Source organism: Chiloscyllium plagiosum, unplaced genomic scaffold, assembly GCF_037043375.1.
Source record: "Chiloscyllium plagiosum isolate Xiang-an unplaced genomic scaffold, Cpla_swu_hap1 HiC_scaffold_8, whole genome shotgun sequence".
NCBI lineage: Eukaryota > Metazoa > Chordata > Chondrichthyes > Orectolobiformes > Hemiscylliidae > Chiloscyllium > Chiloscyllium plagiosum.
Genome location: NW_028270146.1, coordinates 44,060,583 through 44,080,898, shown reverse-complemented (window position 1 = coordinate 44,080,898; position 20,316 = coordinate 44,060,583). Strand labels below are relative to the sequence as shown.

The window sequence follows — 20,316 nt, the reverse complement described above, 5'->3', positions numbered from 1 at the left end:
TGAGGGAGCAGTTGAGTTTCCTTGGTGACTATGTCTGAATGAAATGTGTCAGGCTACAGCTCCTCTCAGAGCACATGGATTAGTTGGAGTGGCAGTAGGAAGCATTGAGGAGTATGCAGGAAGCAGAGATTCTACACGTGTATGAAGGGCAAAAGAGTAATTAGGCAGAGAATAGGACCCCTTTAAAGATCGAGGCCATCTATGTACGGAACGACAATAGATGGGTGAGACCCTAAATGAATATTTTGTTTTAGTATTTACCATCTTGAAAGACATGGGAGTTCGGGAACTTGGGTAAATAAATAGTGATGATGATGTCTTCAAGAGAGTACACATTTCAGCAGAGGAGATGCTGGAGGTCTTAAAATGCATAAAGGTAGATAAATCCCCAAGACCTGATCAATTAGATGGAAAAGGATCGACTAGGCCTCAAAGTTGAAGCTCTAAATTGGAGGAAGGCTAATTTTGACGGTATCAGGCAAGAACCCTCAAGCTGATTGGAGATAGATGTTCGCAGGTAGAGAGTTGGCTGGAAAATGGAAAGCCTTCAGAAATGAAATAACGAGAGTCCAAAGATAGTAAATTCCATCTGGGTGAAAGGAAAGGCTGGTAGTTCTAGGGAAAGTTAGATGACTAAAGAAATCGAGGGTTTGGTTAAGAAAAAGGGGGAAGTATATGCCAGGTATAGACAGGATAGATTGAGTGAATCCTTAGAAAAGTAAAAAGTCAGTAGGAGTATACTTAAGAGGGAAGTCAGGAGGGCAAAAAGGGGACATGAGATAGTTTTGGCAAATAGGGTTAAGGAGAATCCAAAAGGTTTTTACAAAAACATTAAGGACAAAAAGGTAACTAGGAAGAAATAAGATTCCTCAAAGATCAACAAGGCGGCTTTTAACAAGGAAATGGGGGAGGTACAAAACAGGTATTTTGCATCAGTGTTTACTGTGGAAAAGGACATGGAAGATATAGAATGTAGGGAAATAGATGGTGACATCTTGAAAAATGTCCAGATTACAGAGGAGGAAGTGCTGGATATCTTGAAATGCAGGACCTGATCAGGTGTACCTATTACTCTGTGGGAAGCTAGGGAGGTGATTGCTGGGCCTCTTGTTGAGATATTTGTATCATTGATACTCACTGATGACTTGCCAGAAGACTGGAGGTTAGCTAACATGGTGCCAGTATTTAAGAAAGGTGGTAAGGACAAGCCAGATGTCGGTGGTGGGCAAGTTCTTGGAGGGAATCCTTGGAGGGACAGGATGTACATGTATTTGGAAAGGCAAGGACTGATTAGGAATAGTCAACATGGCTTTGTGCATGAGAAATCGTGTCTTGATTTGAGTTTTTTGAAGAAGTAACAAAGAGGATTGCTGAGGGCAGAATGGTGGACGTGACCTATATGGACTTCAGTAAGGCGTTCGACAAGGCTCCCCATGGGAGACTGGTTAGCAAGGTTACATTTCATGGAATACAGGGAGAACTCACCATTTGGATACAGAACTGGCTCAAAGGTAGAAGACAGAGGGTGGTGATGGAGGGATTTTTTCAGACTGGAGGCCTGTGACCAGTGGAGTGCGACAAGGCTTGGTGCTGGGTCCACTACTTTTTGTCATTTTTATAAATGATTTGGATATGAACATAGGAGGTATAGGTAGTAAGTTTGCAGATGACACCAAAATTGGAGATGTAGTGGACAGCGAAGAAGGTTACCTCAGATTACAACAGGATCTGGATCAGATGAGCAAATGGGCTGACGAGTGGCAGATGGAGTTTAATTTAGATAAATTTTGGAAAGGCAAATCAGGGCAGTACTTATACACTTAATCGTAAGGTCCTCGGGAGTGTTGTTGTCCAAAGAGACCTTGGAGTGCAGGTTCATAGCTCCTTGAAAGTGGAGTCACAGGTAGATAGGACAGTGAAGAAGGTGTTCGGTATGCTTTCCTTTATTGGTCAGAGTATTGAGTACAGGAGTTGGGAGGTTTGCAGCTATACAGGACATTGGTTAGGCCACCTTTGGAATATTGCGTACACTTTTGGTCTCCTTCCTATCGGAAGGATGTTGTGAAACTTGAAAGGGTTCAGAAAAGATTGACAAGGATGTTGTCAGGGTTGGAGGATTTGAGCCATAGGGACAGATTTTCCCTGGAGCATCGGAGGCTGAGGGGTGACCTTTATAGAGGTTTATAAAATTATGAGGGGCATGGATAAGGTAAGTAGACAAAGCCTCTTCACTGGGATGGGGGAATCCAGAAGTAGAGGGCATAGGTTAAGGGTGAGAAGGGAAATACATAAAAGAGACCTAAGGGGCAACTTGTTCATGCAGAGGGTGGTGCGTGTGTGGAATGGGCTACCAGAGGAAGTGGTGGCGGCTAGTATAATTGCAATATTTAAAAGGCAAATGATTAAGAAGGGTTTGGGGGGATATAGGCCATATGCTGGCAGGTGGGACTAGATTGGGATGGGATATCTGGGCGGCTTGGACGAGTGGGATCAAAGGGTCTGTTGCCATGCTGTACATTTCTTATGACTCTAAGTGTATCCCAGGACATTGAGAAGCTAGAGAAGAAATTATGGGGCCCCTGGCTGAGATATTTGTATCATTGACAGCCCCGTCTGAGTTGCCGGAAATCTGGAGGTTGCCTAATGATTTGCCATTATGGTCGGTTCTGATATAATGCAGTCTGTCCTTCTGCATCATGCCACGGAGAAATCGGAATTCTTTGATAAGGGCAGTTAAATACTTAACAAAACTGACGAGACTTCCATCCTTGTGGAGATGCTTCAGATGGAGGATACCAGTGCATCTGAGCGTGAAGTGCTGCAGCTACAGCAGCAGGCTAGGTGAATGCAGCACTCTTTGCTGCTTCTGTTCTCGCTCTGCTGTCAAATGTAACAAAGCCAACTTGCTGCTTTGATTTTAGCTTGATCAGTGAACCTTCACATCCCTTAACTGATCGAAAGACAAGGTAAAGCTCACGTGGTTTAATGTCCAGAGGAAGGCCACTGACCTCCTCTTCACCATTGTTAGCTTCTTCACTTTGCGTGCTCATGACTGAGGAGCTGGTTGAATCCGTTGGATCAGTTGGTGGAGGGGCAGGTGGTGGTCCAAAGGCGTGCTTGACCTGTAAATGGAGATGTTAGCTGCTGAAAATATCTTTGCATTTCCTTTCATTCCTTCCTTGCCAAGGTGGGTATCCGAATAAAGACAGTCACACATTTCACTACACTAAATTGTGTCTGCCTATTTCGACATTCTCTTGAAGTCTGTTACTCTGTCATATTTATGACATTATCAAGTTTTATACAATCCATAAAGTTCTAAATTGTACTGCCCAAACAATTCGGTCAATTATAAACAACAATTAGTGGTCCTTAAATCAAACCCTCTGGGTACCTCATTTAGATTATTCAAAAATTATTTCCCTTTAACAAATTAATACTTGGTCAATTGGACTCACCATATAAATGTAGTAGCTACAAGAGCAGGTAAGAGCTGAGGAATAATGCAGAGAGTAACTCTCCTCCTCACTCCCCAAAGCCTATGCATCATCTGTTTACAAGGCACAAGTCATGAATGTGATGGAATATTGTCCACCTGCTTGATTTGCAGATCCAACAACAGTCAAGAAGCATACTCCTCAGGACAAAGCAGCCTGCTTGTTTGGCACCATATCCACAAACATATTCTCTCTCCACCACTGACACTCAGTACACACTGCTGCTACTGTCCACAAGCTGCGCATCAGAAATTCACCAAAGATCCTTTGACAGCATCTTCCAAACCTGCAACCACTTCCTTTGAGAAGGACAAGTGTAGTAGATACATGGGAATACCACCACATGCATGTTCCCCTCCAAGCCAGTCACTGCCACCTTGGAAATATATCACTGTTCCTTTTATTGTTGTTAGGTCAAAATTCTCTCGTGGGCATTGTGGGTCAATGTACTGTACATTGATTGCAGTGGTTCAAGAAAGAAGTTGACCGCCAGCTTCTCAAAGGCAACTAAGAATGTGCAATAAATGCTGGCCCCCAAGTGACGTCCACATCTTATAATCAGAAACTACAATAAGCAGTTGAACTTTAATAATTTGGGGGCTAATTTAGGTGCTTTCTTTTTATTTTCTCCCATATGATTGATATCGTGTTTCATTCGAGGCCAGTAAGTAAACTAAGTTGAGTTACATAAAATACACATAATAGAAATAACCATTTAGCCCAATTTTCGCTGCTGGTGTGTATTGGTCACCTAAGTTTTCTCCTATTTATTCTTCAAATTCATTCGGAATTTTGAGAAGATAGCTTCCCATGTTATAAGAATTTGTTATGAGGAAGTTAAGTTTTTGTTTCAAAGGTTCATAGCAAGTTGATTACTTCTCATGGGCCACATTAATGTAAAATAGCTTAAAAATATATCTAAAATATATCAGATTGTTTGTGGCTGTACAAATCATTGGTTAGGCCACTTTTGGAATACTGCATTCAATTTTGGTCTCCCAGATATAGGAAAGATGTTGTTTTACAAGGATGTTGCCAGTATTGAAGGGTTTGAGCAAAAGTGAGAGGCTATTTTCCCTGGAGTGTTGGAAGCTGAGGGGTGATCTTATGGCAGTTTATAAAATCATGAGGAGCATGGACAGAGTGATTAACCGAGGTTTTTTCCCCAGGGTAGGGAAGTCCAAAACAAGAGAGCATAGGTTTAAGGTGAAAGAGAAAACCTTGGGGCAACGTTTTCATGCAGAGAGTGGTGGAATGTTTGGAATGAGCTGCCAGAGGAAGTGGTGGAGGCTGGTACAATTACAACATGTAAAGGTATCTGGATGAGTATATGAATAAGAAGGGTTTAGAGGGATATGGGCCAAGTGCAGGTAAATGAGATTCGATTAATTTAGGATATCTGATTGGAATGGATGAGTTGGACCAAAGGATCTGTTTCTGTGCTTTACATCTATATGACTCTATACCTAGTGGCTTATGAGGCAAATAAAGCATCTGGGTCTGTTTCCTAAAGTGTATTTTCCTAGAGCAGGACACCAGCCTGTCACCAAAAGCTGTAGGTTGGGGGCACTACTCTACATTAAACATAACTGATGAGGAGATTTTCCCACTTCCATTATCAACTATAAATGTATTGGAAGGATTTACAGGTCAATAATGAACTAATTTGACTATATTTTGAATGCAGAATTGTTATGGTGCAGAAGGAAGCCATTTGGACAACACTGGTGCACTGATGAATATTATGACTTGGTGACATTCTCCTGCCATTTTGCCATAGTCTTCCACATTTTGTATTCATACAATCATCTAACACCCTATTTAATGCCTCATTTCAACCTATCTCTGCCATACTTGCAGACTAATTACTCTGTGAAAAAAAGATTTTCAGCATCACATTTGCTTCTTTTGCAAATGATTTTTTTATCTTATACTTTCACATTCTCAATTCTTTTATGGAAATTCTATTTCTATCCTTCTATCCTATTCTATTCTATCCTTCCCTCCTCATGCAAAGATGTGTAAAAGACAAATGTAAAGGCATTGTATCTGAATATGTACAGCATTAGCAATAAAGTGGACAGACTAATGGTGCAAATAGTTGTACATGGGTTTGATGTAATTGTGAATACCAAGACATGGCTGCCTGGTGACCAAGGTTAGGAGCTGAATATTCAAGACTATTCAGTCTTTCGGAAGATCAGGCCTAAAGGTAAAGGAGGTGGGTAGCATTGTTACTAAAGGATGAAATCAGTGCAATGAGAAGGATGTTGACACAGAAACCTAGATTTAGAAATGGTTTTGGTGGAACTAAAAAGCAGCAAGGAATGAAAAACATTGGGAATTATCTATTGATCTTCAAACAATAGAGGTAACATAGAGCTCAACATTAAGTGGAAACTTAGAGAAGCCTCCAACTAAGGTAACTGTTAATAATCATGGATGATTTTAATCGGCATGTGGCTGGGCAAACTAAATTAGCAATAATATTGTGGCAGATGAATTCCTGGATTGTGTGCAATATCTTTTTAAGAACAGTACTTCAATGAATCAATTAGTAATAGACTATCCTAGATTTGGCATTGTGCAATGAGAAGGCATTAATTAATTAATTAATCCTGTTGTGAAGGGTTCCTTAGGGAAGAGGGACCAAAACATTTGAATCTTCATTGAGTCAGAAAGTGAAGTTGCCCAATTCAAAACTCCTAAATCCAATCATAGGAAACTACAAAGGTATGAGGGTGAGTTGGTTATGGTTGATTGTCATGACTTTCAATGAAGTTACCCAATCAGTGGCTAACATTTAAAGGACAAATGCATACATTGCGACAGTTATATATTGCTTGCTTATGCAAAAACACAACAGGAAAAATATGGTTAACAAAAGAAATTAAGGATTGTATTCAGTCCAAAGCAGAGTCATATAAAATTGCTGAAAAATTTAGTTAGCCTGGGATTGGGTGCAAATTAGAATTCAGTAAAGAAGAACCAAACAATGTAAGACACAAAACATGTAAATTGTTAAGGAACATAAAAGTGAACTGTGATAGATTGTATAAGTATGTTTTTAAAAAAAGACAAATGCAGGTCCCGTACAGTCTGGAACAGTATAATTGATAACATGGAGCAAAAAAAAATGATAAAACAATTAAACAACTATTTTAGTTCTGTCTTTCTGAAAGAAATAATGGTCTCATGATAAGGAGGATTTAAAGGCAAATAGAATCAATACAAAGGTGGTGCTAGAGAAATTAATAGTACTTAAAACTGATAAACCTCCAGAACTTTAGAACCTGCATCACAGAGTACTGGAAATAGTGGATATGCTGGTTGTCAAAAAGACGGAGGGAAAAGTAGGGAATTACAGGCTCTGATTATCTTAACATACATAGTAGGGAAAATTCTAGAATCTTTTTTAAAGTGTGATAACAGGGCACTTTGAATATATTAAAGGGATTAGACAAAGCATGGATTTCTGGAGGAAAATTATGTTTGACAAACCTATTAAGGTTTTTGAGGATGAAACTAATAGAACTGAAAAGGAAAAATCAATGAATGCAGTGTATTTGGATTTTCTGAAAGCCTTTAATAAAATCCAATTTAAGAGATTAATTTAATGCGATTTTGGAGAGGATTTGTAGCTCGGGTTGTACGTTTGCTCGCTGAGCTGGTAGATTTGTTCTCAGACATTTCGTTACCATGCTAGGTAACATCATCAGTGAGCCTTCAATGAAACACTGGTGTTCTGCCCCACTTACTATTTATGTGCCTTGCTCTGTGGTGAGTGATATCTCTTCCAGTTCTGTTTCTGAGAGGTTGGCAAATGGGGTCCGATTTGATGTAATAGAGTTCCAGTTTGAATGCCAGGCCTTTAGGAGTTCAGTGTGTGTCTTTGTTTAGCTTGTCCGAGGATGGATGTATTGTCCCAGTCGAACTGGTGTCCCTCTTGTTCTTGGTCATGTCGTTTGGTGGCTAGTTTCCTGCCCGTTTGTCCAATGTAATGTTTGTTGCAGTCCTTGCATGGTATTTTGTATATGTCGTTCGTTCTGCTGGTTGTTGGTATGTGGTCCTTTAATCAGGAACAGGTTCAGTGTGATGTAAGGTTTGTGGGCTACAATGATGCCAAGGGGCCAGAGTAGTCTGGTCGTCGTCTCCAAGATGTCTTTGACGTATGGCAGGGTCTCTGACTTCCTGTTTAGGTCTGTTGTGCAGGAATTGGTGGACTGTGCTTATTGGGTGCCCGTTGTTTCTGAATACGTTTTATAGGTGTTTTTCTTCAGCTTCTCATAGTACCTGGGTGCTGCAGTGTGTTATGGATCATTTAAATAATGTCCTTATGCAGCTTCATTTGTGCTTGTCGGGATGATTGCTTCTATAGTTGAATATCTGGTCAGTGTGTGTGGCTTTCCTGTAAACGCTGATCTGCAGCTCTCCATTTGGCTTTTCACTCTACTGTGAGATCCGGCAAGGGGAGTCTTTCCCCTTTGGTGAACTTTATAAGTAAGGATGTTGTTTGTGCATTTGTGGATTTCTTCTAATTTGTTGTGTTTCATGATGACGAAGATGTCATCGACATATTGGATCCAAAGCTTTGGCTGGATCGCAGGAAGGGCTGTTCATTCTAACTTCTGCATAACTGCTTCTGCTAAGAGTCCTGATATTGGTGATTCCATAGGCATCCCATTGATTTGTTTGTAGATCTTGTCGTTGAAGGTGAAGTGGGTAGTGAGACACAAGTCTACTATTTTAAGGATGCTGTCCTTGCTGATGAAGTTGGTGCTGAGAGGTGTTTGTGTCCTTTATCCATCGAGCAATGAGGCCAGTGTTTCATTAACTAAGGTAATTTTTATTAATGTAAATAGGGCTCTCACGTCGAAGGAAACCATGACCGTGTCCTCTACCGTGGTGTCTTTGTTAAGGAATTTCTGGATGGAGTGGGTTGAGTCTTCTGCTAGGTTTTTCAGTTTACATTGTAGTTCCTTTTGCTAGTCTGTATGTTGGTATACCGGGAAGTGAGACTATGGGTCTGAGGTGGGTCCCTTGTTTGTGTACCTTCAGTAATCTGTCGAAACAGGGTGTGTTGGATCCTTAAGATTTCATTCTTTTGGAGGTCTGCCTTGTTAATTTCACCTGTATTGTGTAGTTCTTTCAGGGATTATTGTAATACAGTTTTATAGCTGTGGAGTCAGGTCCATCGCCACCTGTTGGTAGGTATTGGTACCTGCGAATAGTGTGTTTGGTTTTTCAACATATTGTGCTCTAGTCAGGATGACAGTCGTGCGCCCTTTGTCTGCCAGTAGGATTACGATATTTCTGTCTTTTCTGAGACCTTCAGAGTTTTCCTTTCCAGTGTCGTAGAGTCATAGAGATGTACAGCACGGAAACAGATCCTTCAGTCCAACTTGTCCATGCCGACCAGATATCCCAACCCAATCTAGTTTCATGTGCTAGTATCCAGCCTATATCTCTCCAAACCCTCCCTATGCATATACACGTCCAGATGCCTTTTAAATGTTGCAATTGTTTGAGCCTCCACCACTTGCTCTGGCAGCTCATTCCATACACGTATAACCCTCTGCGTGGAAAAAGTTCCCCTTGGTTCTCTTATATCTTTTCCCTCTCACCCTAAACCTATGCCCTCTAGGTCTGGACTCCCCAACCCCAGGGAACAGACTTTGTCTATTTATCCTATCCATGCCCCTCATGATTTTATAAACCTCTATAAGTTCACCCCACAGCTCCAGGGAAAACAGCCCCAGCCTATTCAACCTCTTCCTGGATCTCAAATCCTTCAACCCTGGCAACATCCTTGTAAATCATTTCTGAACCTTTCCAAGTTTCACAGCATCCTTCTGATAGGAAGGAGATCAGAATTGCACGTAATGTTCCAAAAGTGGCCTAACCAATGTCCTGTACAGCCACAACATGACCTCCCAACTCCTGTATTCAGTACTCTGACCAATAAAGGAAAGCATACCAAATGCCTTCACTATCCTATCTACCTGCGACTCTACTTTCAAGGAGCTATGAATCTGCACTCCAAGGTGCCTTTGTTTGGCAACATTCCCTAGGACCTTACCATTAAGTGTTTCCGTCCTGCTAAAATTTGCTGTCCCAAAATGCAGCACTTCGCATTTTATCTAAATTAAACTCCATCTGCCATTCCTCAGTCCATTGGCTCATCTGATCAAGATCCCATTGTAGTCAGGTAACCTTCTTCGCTGTCCACTACACCTGTAATTTTGGTGTCATCTGCAAACTTACTAACTCTACCTGTTATGCTTACATCCAAATCATTTATATAAATGATGAAAAGTAGTGGACCCAGCACCGATGCTTGTGGCACTCTATTGGTCACAGGCCTGCAGTCTGAAAAACAACTCTCCACCGTCACCCTGTGTCTTTTGCCTTTGAGCCAGTTCTGTATCCAAATGGCTAGTTCTCCCTGTATTCCATGAAATGTAACTTTGCTAACCAGTCTCTCATGGGGGACCTTGTTAAAGTCTTATTGAAGTCTATATCGATGAAGGGCTTTTGCCCGAAACGTCGATTTCGAAGCTCCATGGATGCTGCCTGAACTGCTGTGCTCTTCCAGCACCACTAATCCAGAATCTGGTTTCCAGCATCTGCAGTCATTGTTTTTATCTCGATCACGTCTACCGCTCTACCCTCATTAATCCTCTTTGTTACTTCTTCAAAAAGCTCAATCAAGTTTGTGAGATACGATTTCCCACGCACAAAACCATGTTGACTATCTCTAATCAGTCCTTGCCTTTCCAAATACATGTACATCATGTACCTCAGGATTCCCTCCAAGAACTTACCCACCACCAACGTCAGGGTCTCTGGTCTATAGTTCCCTGACTTTTCCTTACCACCTTCCTTTAACAGTGGCACCACATTAGCCAACCTCCAGTCTTCTGGCACCTCACCTGTGACGGCTGATGATACAAATATGTTGAGGGTGTTCTCTTCTTTCTTTCTGCTTAGTGTTGGTGCTACTGTCTTCCTTCGATTCAGCCCAAGCTTTGGGTCTGCTCTGTGGATGACATCTTTGTCATCAAGAAACACAACAAATTAGAAGAAACCCACATATGCATAAACAACATCCTTACTGATGTAAAGTTCACCCAAGTGGAAGAGAATAACAGCAGACTCCCCTTCCTAGACGTCATAGTAGAATGAAAAGCCAATGGAGAGCTGCAGGCCAGCATCTACAGGAAAGCCACACACACTGACCAGATACTCAACAGCAGGAGCAATCATCCCAACATGCGCAAATGGACCCGCATCAGGACGTTATTTAGGATCCACAACACACTGCAGCACCCAGGAACTATGAGAAGCCGAAGAAAAACACTTATACGGATTTAGGAACAACAGGTATCCAATTAGCGCAGCCCTTTTGATTCCTGCACAACAGACCTAAACAGGAAGACACAACATGCCCAGAGACTCTCGCCACACTGCCATATATAAGACATCTCAGAGATGATGACCAGACTACTCCGACCTCTAGGCACCATGGTAGCCCACAAACCTACCACCACACTGAACCAGCTCCTGATTAATTTAAAGGACCCTGTACCAACAACCAGCAAAACAAACACCATATACAACATACCCTGCAAGGACTACAACAAACATTAGTTTGGACAGACGAGCCGGAAACATGAGCACCAATTAGCCACTAAAGACATGACCAGCTTCCACTGGTATCCCCACACACAGGCGAAGAGGGACACTAATTCTATTGGGACAATACATCAGTTGTGGGACCGATTAAAGAAAGACACGCATGGGAATTCCTAGAGACCTGGCATTCAAACTGGAATTCCATTAACAAACACATAGATTTGGACCTCATTTACTGATGTCTCAGAAACCGAACCAGAAGTGATATCGCCCACCACACCTTTAGACACATTAAATAGAAAGCGGGACAGCACACAGTGCTTTGTTGGAGGCTCAATGATGATGTTACCTAGCATGGTGACGAAATGTCTGAGAACACGCTCAGAGAGCAAACATACAACCAGATTAAATTAATGAACATGGGTTTGGGGTAATATACTTGCAAGGATTAAGAATTGGCTATCAGACAAGAAACAGTCGGAAGAAATGGGTCTTTTCCAGAATAGAAGACGAAAACTAATGGGGTACCACAGGATTCGGTGCTTGGGCTACAGCTATTTGCATTCATATCAACAATCTTGATTTGTGAATCAAATGCAATATTTCCAAGTTTGTTACCCACAAAGCTAGGTGGGATTGTGAGTGGTGAAGAGGATGTAATGAAGCTTCAATGCAACTTGGATAAGCGGAGCGAAATGGACAAATACATGTCAGATGCTGGTATAACGTGGATAAGTGTGAAGTTATCCAATTTGACAGGAAAATGAAATGGCAGATTGTTATACAACAGTGATAGACTGAGAATTATCGATTACAATAGAAACTGGGTGGCTTTGTACACCAGTCACTGAAATCGAACTTTAAGTGCATCAAGCAGTTGGGAAGGCAAATGGTTTGTTGGCCTCCATTGCAAAAGTGATTGAATGGAGGAGCAAGGATACCTTACTGCAGTTGTACAGAGCTGAAATAAGGCTCCGACTGGAGTACTGTATGCAATTTTGGTCCTCTTAACTAAGAATGGATATACTTGCCAAACGAGGGCTGCAGTGAAGTCCTGGGAATATCATGATATTTATAAAATGCTTATAAAGCTGTGCGGGAACGTCTAGTACAAGAGATCAAAGTCTTTGGATATGAGGTAGACCATTTAGGACTGAGATGAGGAATTTAGTTAGAGGGTGAAGATTTTGGAGGCCAAGACATTGAATAGGTTTAAGAAGACAGTAGATTTCTGCAAATTAAATCATCAAGAGGTATGGGGAGCAGGCAGGAGGGTGAGACTTGAATCTGGTAACAGCCATGATCATGTTGAATCAGGGAGCAGGCTTGATGGGCTGAATAACCTGTTCCAGCGTTCAATGTTTCTGTCAGATATCCTCGTCTTCTCTTTGACAATCTATCTTCATAACTGCAATTTCTCACCCCTAGATCCATTGGTGTAAAACGTTTGAACTGCCATGCCACCTTTAGTGATTTATGAACGTATACATCAAGGTTTCTCTGTTCCTGCACACCCTTCAGGAGTGAATACTTTTGTTTTGTGCTGAATCTCTGAGTTCTTGCTACCCAAATTTTTAAATCCCAGTTGCTGTTGCCCCTTTTAATTTCATGAGCTATAACTTTTCTTAGTCTGCTATGTGGCACTATTATTGAACACCTGTTCGGAGTCCATAGACACCACATCAACAGCATTGCCCTCATTGGCGCTCTCTGTTATGTCTCTCAAAACTCCAAGTTAGTTAAATACAGTTTCTGCTCAAGAAATTTATACTGACTTTTCCTAATTAACCCACCTTTTTTCATGTTACTATTAATTCTACCCTGAATAATTGTTTCAAGAAATTTCCCCGCCTCTAAAGTTAAACTGATTAGTCTATAATTGCTAGGCTTATCATGTAATCTTTCTCTGAATGCAGGTGTGACATTTGCAGTTCTCCAGCAGTACTCCAGGAATACTGAAAAATTGCAGCCATCTTCAATTTTTGCTTTCATTTTCTTCAATATGAATGGATGCATCTTGTGTAGCTTTTGTGCTTTACCAAATTTAAGTACAAACAGCATATTCAATATGTTAACTTCATCTTATCAATTTTAAACTGTCCTAATGACTGAATGTCCTTCTCTGTCACACTGACTTGGGCAGTATCACTTTCCTTATAAGAATGACGCATTGTATTAATTTAACACCTCAGCCATGTGTAAATACTCTTTTTCATCTCAAATCATACTGTACTCCTTTTTCCTGCATATGTGCCTGCAGATGACTTTGAGATTTCACTTTGCTTGCTGACAGTCTTTTTGAATCTATCTTTCCTATTTTGATTTACATTTTCACTTCCCTTTTGAACCTTCTGTATTCAGATTGGTTCATATTGTATTTTGTACCTGGCACCTGTCATTAGCACACTTTTTTTTTCTTTCGATCTTAATTTCTACCCCCTTTTCAAGCAGGGAGCTCTGGTTGTTTGTCCTACCTTTGTTTCAACCATGCCTGAACCATCTCTTTGAAGGTATTTCCCCCTTGGTTCCAGTGCATCCAACCCATTGTTCCAACCCCATTTAAAGTCAGCTGTCTTCCAGTGAATTATTTTAATTTGGATTGACCTATCCCACTGTCATCCTGCACTGTATGATGCTGTGATTTCTATGCCTGAAGTGCTGCTCCCACTGACACCTGCTGTATCTGGCCCACCTTGTTTCCAAGAGTTTGGTCTAGCGTGCCTTCTTTATTGTATTCTTTATTTATTGTAAACAAGTACTGCTGTAGAAAATTCTCATGACCACAATTTAGGAATGTTTGTCCCTCTGTGCTCTTTACACTATCACTACCTCAGTCTGTATTTGGGTAAGTAAAGCTCATCATTGCAGTTACTGTATGTTATTTCCACCTTTCTATAATATTCTTGCAAATATCTTCCTCTGCACCCTTCCCACGAATTGGTGGTCTGTTGACTATGCTGTGCATTATGATTGCGCCCTTCTTGCCCCTTTGTTCCTGCAAAATCAACTCTGTCTGTGAAGACTCTGAGAAATCCTCTTTCTGCGACACTACAATACTCTCCTGAATCAAAAATAAATCATGCCTCCTTTTTCTTTTCCTATCTTTTCTACACACCATATAGAGTGGGGAATTTATTTTTGTAAATATTTTTATGAAGAAAAATGATTTTAAATTTTTTACAAAGCTACAAAATCATAACAAAACATCATAACAACCTTTTACTACTCTACTCCACAAACCATTGAGGAAAGAAGAAAAAACCTACAAAGTACAACAAATAACTAAAAGAAAACTAAATTAAACCAAGTTAAACCAAAGTAAATTAAATTACGTTCAGTTAAGTTACCGCAGTCAGTGCAATCCCACTAAAGCTCCCCACCACCAGGAGCATCAGTAGGTATACCCATATTTGTTCAGGATTCTTCCTCCCAGTGGTCCCCAGGCTGTCAGACTTAGCCCTCATGACTACACAAGGCCCTGACCAGCTTAGCTGACAAGTCTGCAGCTATGTAGTTCAGAAAGGGCTGCCTTGCTCTATAAAAGAGTTCCATTTTCTGGTGCACACAATTGCAAGGAGGTCCAGGGGATGTGCTCTACAACTAATCTACGCCACCCTGAGAATCCTGGGGGATTCTCCGACACCTAGCTCACCAGATTGCCCTTCCTCACACAGAATGAAAGAACACTAAACAGTTTTCTCCCAAAGAAGGGAGACCAGGCAAGCCCAAAAGGAGGAACACCGGTTCCACCCCAACCTCAGTTCCCAAGACCCCTTGCAAAACACGCTCAATGGCACCCCAATACTTACGAAGCTTGTGGCATGACCATAAGCAATGAGCAAGAGTGCTAACATCTGTTTTACATTTGGGGCACATTGGGGATGCTCCTGAACCAAACTTTGCAAGCTGCTCTGGTGCCAAATGACCTCTGGGTTACCCTCAATCGCCCAGCCTGTGGGCCACTACAAATCAAAAATCCTCCTTATGTTCTCCCAAACATTCTCCCACACCTCTGACGAGACCCCCCACCCCAACCCCCCAAATCCAGATTCCACATAACCACCCAATGTTTCTCGGAACACCACCTCCCAACAAATGACAGAGGGTGCTGACTGAGAGAGCACCCATAGACCGAAGCACACTCCCCTTTATACCTGACCCACAGGGACCAACCATCAATGTACTTCCCCTCTGTACAAAGTCTCCAATCCGAAGGATATGAAAGAGGTTCCTCCTACATAGCCCATACCTCTGACTCAGCTGCTCGAAAGACATCATGACCCCCTCCCCTTCCCCCCGGTCAAACAAATGTCCCAAACAGGAGACTCCCCTAGATTCCCAGAGCCCAAAGCCAGAGTCCATCAATCCCAGCTGGAATCTCAAAGCTCTACTATGGGAGTGAAAGGGGGAGTTCCTTGTAGGTTGTCCTCTCCTTATTGCATCATTGTCCATGCTTTAACCTTGCCAAGGGCAATCTGATTTTTTCAGTGGTCCACAACAGTTCCCATCCCGTCCATGAGCAACAAATTGACGAGGGGGCATTTTGTCTGGGAGGCCTTGATGTCCAACCAGATTGACCGTGGGTCCTGGCAAGTCCAATCAGCGATATAAGAGAGTAAGGAACTTAATTTATATTATCCAAAATCTAGGAAGTCCAAGCCCCCAAGCCCAAGATCCTCCAAGTGCCTAAGGTCCTGTCTTATCTAGTGACTGCACAAAATTAGCTTTATATAATTTATCAAAGGCCAGTGGGGAGTATGTAAACCCAGACCTATCCTTACTTGAGTCATGTCCCTGTTTAAGTATTATAATTCTGCACTTGAAACTTATCTCTCTTATTGACTATACTCTGTGAATTCATATATATTTAGAGTTATAGAGTCATAGAGATGTACAGCACAGCAACAGACCCTTCAGTCCCATTCTTCCATGCCGACCAGATTTAATTTTGTTATCCTTTTTTGTGCGCCATGGTATTACTCGCTTATATATTTTCTGATTCTCACAGCCCTGCCAAGTTAGTTTAAATTCCCCCCAACAACGTAAGCAAAGCACGCTGCCAGAGTTCAGTCCCAGGCTAGGTTCAGGTGCAACTTGTCTGGCCTGTACAGGTATGATTGTTTCCAATGCCCCAAGAATCCAAAGCCCTCCCTCTTGTACTAACTTTCCAGCTACATATACACTGATCTGTTTTATCCTTTGTTTATCTTTACTCACTTGCATGGTTGCTGGGGTAATAATTTGGGGTACGGCTTACTAATTTTGTATCCAGCTGCCTAAATTCTGACTGCAGGACCACATAGCCAGTCCTATCAATTTCATGGACGCCAGCGTGGATCATGACCTCTGGCTGTGCACTCTTCTTTCTGCCCAGCTTCTTTTGGAGTACTTTGTGGTCACCCATTCCCTGCACACCCCTACCCAATTTTTCTGGATGCACTACTTTACATAGTTCTGTGCCTGATGGATGCACCGTCGAGATTCCAGCTGTTGATGAAGCACCAAAATCTGTAGTTAGTGACATGTGCTTGTCTAGATCATGTGAACTGTCCACAGCTTACCACATGTCACAGGTTGGGCATTCTACATAGTTGTGCTGCCATGTCATACTTGTATACTATTTGCTATAAAATTAAAATGTTCTTGCTGTTATTTGTTTGTTTCTTCAAAGTCTCCCGATTGTCACCAGTCCTTAACAGTGACTGCTCGGGAAGGAATCCCTCCTCCACCTTAAGCAAGCTTAACTTGCTGCATTGGACTTTATTTAAAGCACCTCTTTCCCCTTGTCTACCGTGTGCCTTTCATGACCATCAAAACCTGAACTGGGACTCAAACCCAGAGTTTCTGGCTCAGAGAGAGAGATGCTTTGCACTGTATCCCAAGAACTTTACCTTTTTATAAACTATAATTATGTCATGTTAGATACCAGGGCAGAATGCTGGCTTCCCAGATACATCTAAACAGTGCAAGAAAGCATCAGTTTTCCAGAGAAACAAAAACAGAAATTGCTGGTGAAATTGGCAGCATCTGAGGAGAAAGCAGAATTAACATGTTGTAATTCAGTTCTGATGAAGAGTCACTGGACTTAAATTATTAACTCTGCTTTCTTCCCATGGGTGCTGCTGGAGCCACTGAGTTTTGCCAGCGCTTTTTGTTTTTGTTTCAGATTTCCAGCATCCACAGTTCTTTGTTTTATTTAGCTTTCCAGAATATTTGGACTGATACACCTGTATGTAATAATTCTAGAATGCCATTTTTAACTCTGTGTAGCATGTGATTAATGTACTATTCAGCATTGAACCTGCAATTAAGTATATTTAAAGTGGCCAACAATTTTACAAATTCGACAGAAAATTTCAAATTCCAGATCAAAATATTTTTCAATCTATCAAAATACTTTTATTTAAAGCTTGTGGAGCAACACTCATTGAACATTGCCTGATGAAATTTGGATTCTCGAGTAACACAAAAGTAGGCGAAGATTTTGATTTGTCTAAAGGTAAGTTTGTAGGAGCAATGCAATATCTCCATTTTTTGAATTTTGCTTGTTTTTGTAGTGCTATTCAAACTATTTTTATAAAGTGTATTTTAGCATTTAAATTCATGACTTTTTAAAATTAATTACACATTATAGTAAAAATTGTAATCACTTGATTAATAAAAGCAAAAATTCTTTTTTTTTGAAATTGCACATATTTTCTCTTTCTGCTTCATTTTTCACGTTAAATTCTTCTTTGATCATATTAGGTTTAATTTTTTATTTCTAGATGGAGTGAAACTTTTGGCTGCTCTACACTCGGCTGAGGATTTTATGGAGATGACGGCTAACTTTAAAGGACAGGTAATCATGTGGAATAATTTCCTTGGTGTTACTAAATTGCCCTCTTTTCTGCAAGTTATTTTCCATTCTGTAATTGGATATCTCTGTCTCAGATACCATTGTGGTCTAGTGTCTGCTTTGCTCATCGCTAATTTTGGATATAGCTAGGAAAAGTAATGTAAAAATATGTAGTTGATTTTAAAATATGTGGGAAAATACTTCTTGGTTAAAATAATATTATGGTAGTGAACAGATTCTGAATGGAAATGGGCTTAGTGTTTTGGAAAAGCTCAGTGATTTTGAGGCAGAGTGCAAGCTCACAGAACATTTCAGGCTGCACATCAGGTTAACAAAATGAGAAGTGAATAAATTCTAGGTTTTAGTATGCAATTTACAAGCTAACAGCAATGATGAACCAAATTAAATATTAATAAGGTGCCACTTATTGTACCAAATGTAGTATTGAGGATTTTAGAGATTAAAATACAGGCTCACTAACATGCTTCTTGAATAATGCTGAAAAAAGACTTTTTATTTTGCCTTTCATTTTGCACTCATTGAGACAATTTGCAAAAGTACCAATCCAAAGAAAAATAAACTTGCATTTATATTATGTGAGAGGAGAGTGATTACTAGTTGCCAGACAGACTGTGGTGGATGTTTTGCTGTTGAAAAGCACCCATTGATGCTGATTGACATGTAACCGCCAGACTTGGTTTACATTTAAACCAGGAAATTGACTCTGACTCTAATTAGCTAGGACAGTACACTAAGAAATGAATCAGCAAATGGCTGTCATTTATTTTGTTGAGTTGGAACAGATGCAGTGCATGTACTTTTTTTTTCTGCCTTCAAAGGACAGGGGTTAATATATGTAGCTTCCAGTATGTGTACGTGCACAGCGCAATGATCCTGAGTGACAATAATAAATTGGTTGTCAGTGCAATTCTTTGCAGATGAGATTATCCAGCAAATGTTGCCCAAGTACAGATTCACAATTATTCTTGAATGCTATGTTGTAAGTTACGTCAATTTTCCTGCTCTCTGCTGCCGGCAGGTCAGGATGCTGCCTGACCTGCTGTGCTTTTCCTGCATCACAAACCTGACTCTGATCTCCAGCATCTGCGGTCCTCACTTTCTCCTGGTTGGATTTAGTCAGTACCTTGCTTGTAGTGAATAATTAAAGGGCCACACTGTTTGATATGATCTGCCAGTTTTTGAGGTGTATGGCCTGTGTAGTTGGCATTACACTGCTACTGAAATTCATACAGCACAGAGTGTAACTTTATAGCAGTATCGTGTTAGTCCATTTGTGACTTTATGACAGCAGAGTGAAACAGTGAGTTTCATCTGTTAAATTATAATGTGAGGTACAGTGGGCAGTTTTCAAGGCCAAGAGTTCCTGCCTGAAGAACTTTCATGAATCTATGCCATATACAGTGGGAAACTACATGCATGAGGTAGCCATTATCTTGTAAGGTGGCTTTGATGCCTCTTATTTCAGCATCACTAATGCTGCAGTTGAGTTAAGTTTCAATGATACTATGTTTGCCAAAATAGATAATGTGGACGTGGGAACCCTTGGCCCGCTCTTGCAAGTGTCTTTGTTGGATTCCATGAGAAAAGTGTGTTTGATGGAATGATACCTGCACTCCTATCTCTTGCATATTTCATGGGCTCCATCCTAAAGCATGTTTGAAATGGAGCAATCAAATGAGCTACCTTTATTTGATCTCTTACATGAGAAATCTGCCAGGGGTTCTCCAGTACTGTCAAACCTACTTTCACTGGTCAGTGTATACGTTGAGTTCCTACAGTTCCACATGCTACGAGATTGGCCTTACCGGAAATCTCTCAAATATGATGCGAGCCATTTGTTCACCATGCAAACTTGATGCTGAGGTGTCTCTTGTGTCTCTACTACATAGTAGCAGTTAAAACTTACAAAGTGGTATGAATAATTAACCAGCTTTTTCTGGCATTGCTTTCTGTAGTTAATTTTTGAGAGTCGGGGTGTGATTGTCTTTCAAAAAAAAACTGCCTATGCTAGAAATATGAAATGAAAACAGAAATTGCTGGAAATCCAATCTAGCACCATTCATGGAAAGTGATAGTATTACCATTTCAAGTTTGTGACCTTTATCAGAATTAGGATCAGTTAGACATTTTAATTTTGAGTGGAAGGAGAAGTATGGTGCAAAAACGAAAAGGCTGCATTATGTTGGAGGACAGGAGAGATTAAATGACAAAATGTTTCACGGTGCAAGGCCAAAGCAGATGGCACTGGAAGAAGTAAAACAAAAGATGGACTAAATTTTCCCAGTACCTAAGCATGTGGGTAATGGTGAGTCTGTTGGGGAAAAT

General features: G+C 40.9%; 1 protein-coding gene across 3 annotated transcripts in view; it reads left to right on the top strand.

The window, feature by feature from the left end:
* nemf (nuclear export mediator factor) overlaps nucleotides 1-20,316 on the top strand; it is a 132,777-nt gene that overhangs the window by 25,800 nt on the left and 86,661 nt on the right. For all 3 annotated transcript variants that reach the window (XM_087989746.1, XM_043697353.2, XM_087989747.1), the window contains exons 7-8: nucleotides 17,542-17,631; nucleotides 17,900-17,973. In XM_087989746.1, coding sequence (XP_087845872.1) covers nucleotides 17,542-17,631; nucleotides 17,900-17,973 — 164 coding nt within the window. The remainder of the gene's footprint in view (nucleotides 1-17,541; nucleotides 17,632-17,899; nucleotides 17,974-20,316) is intronic.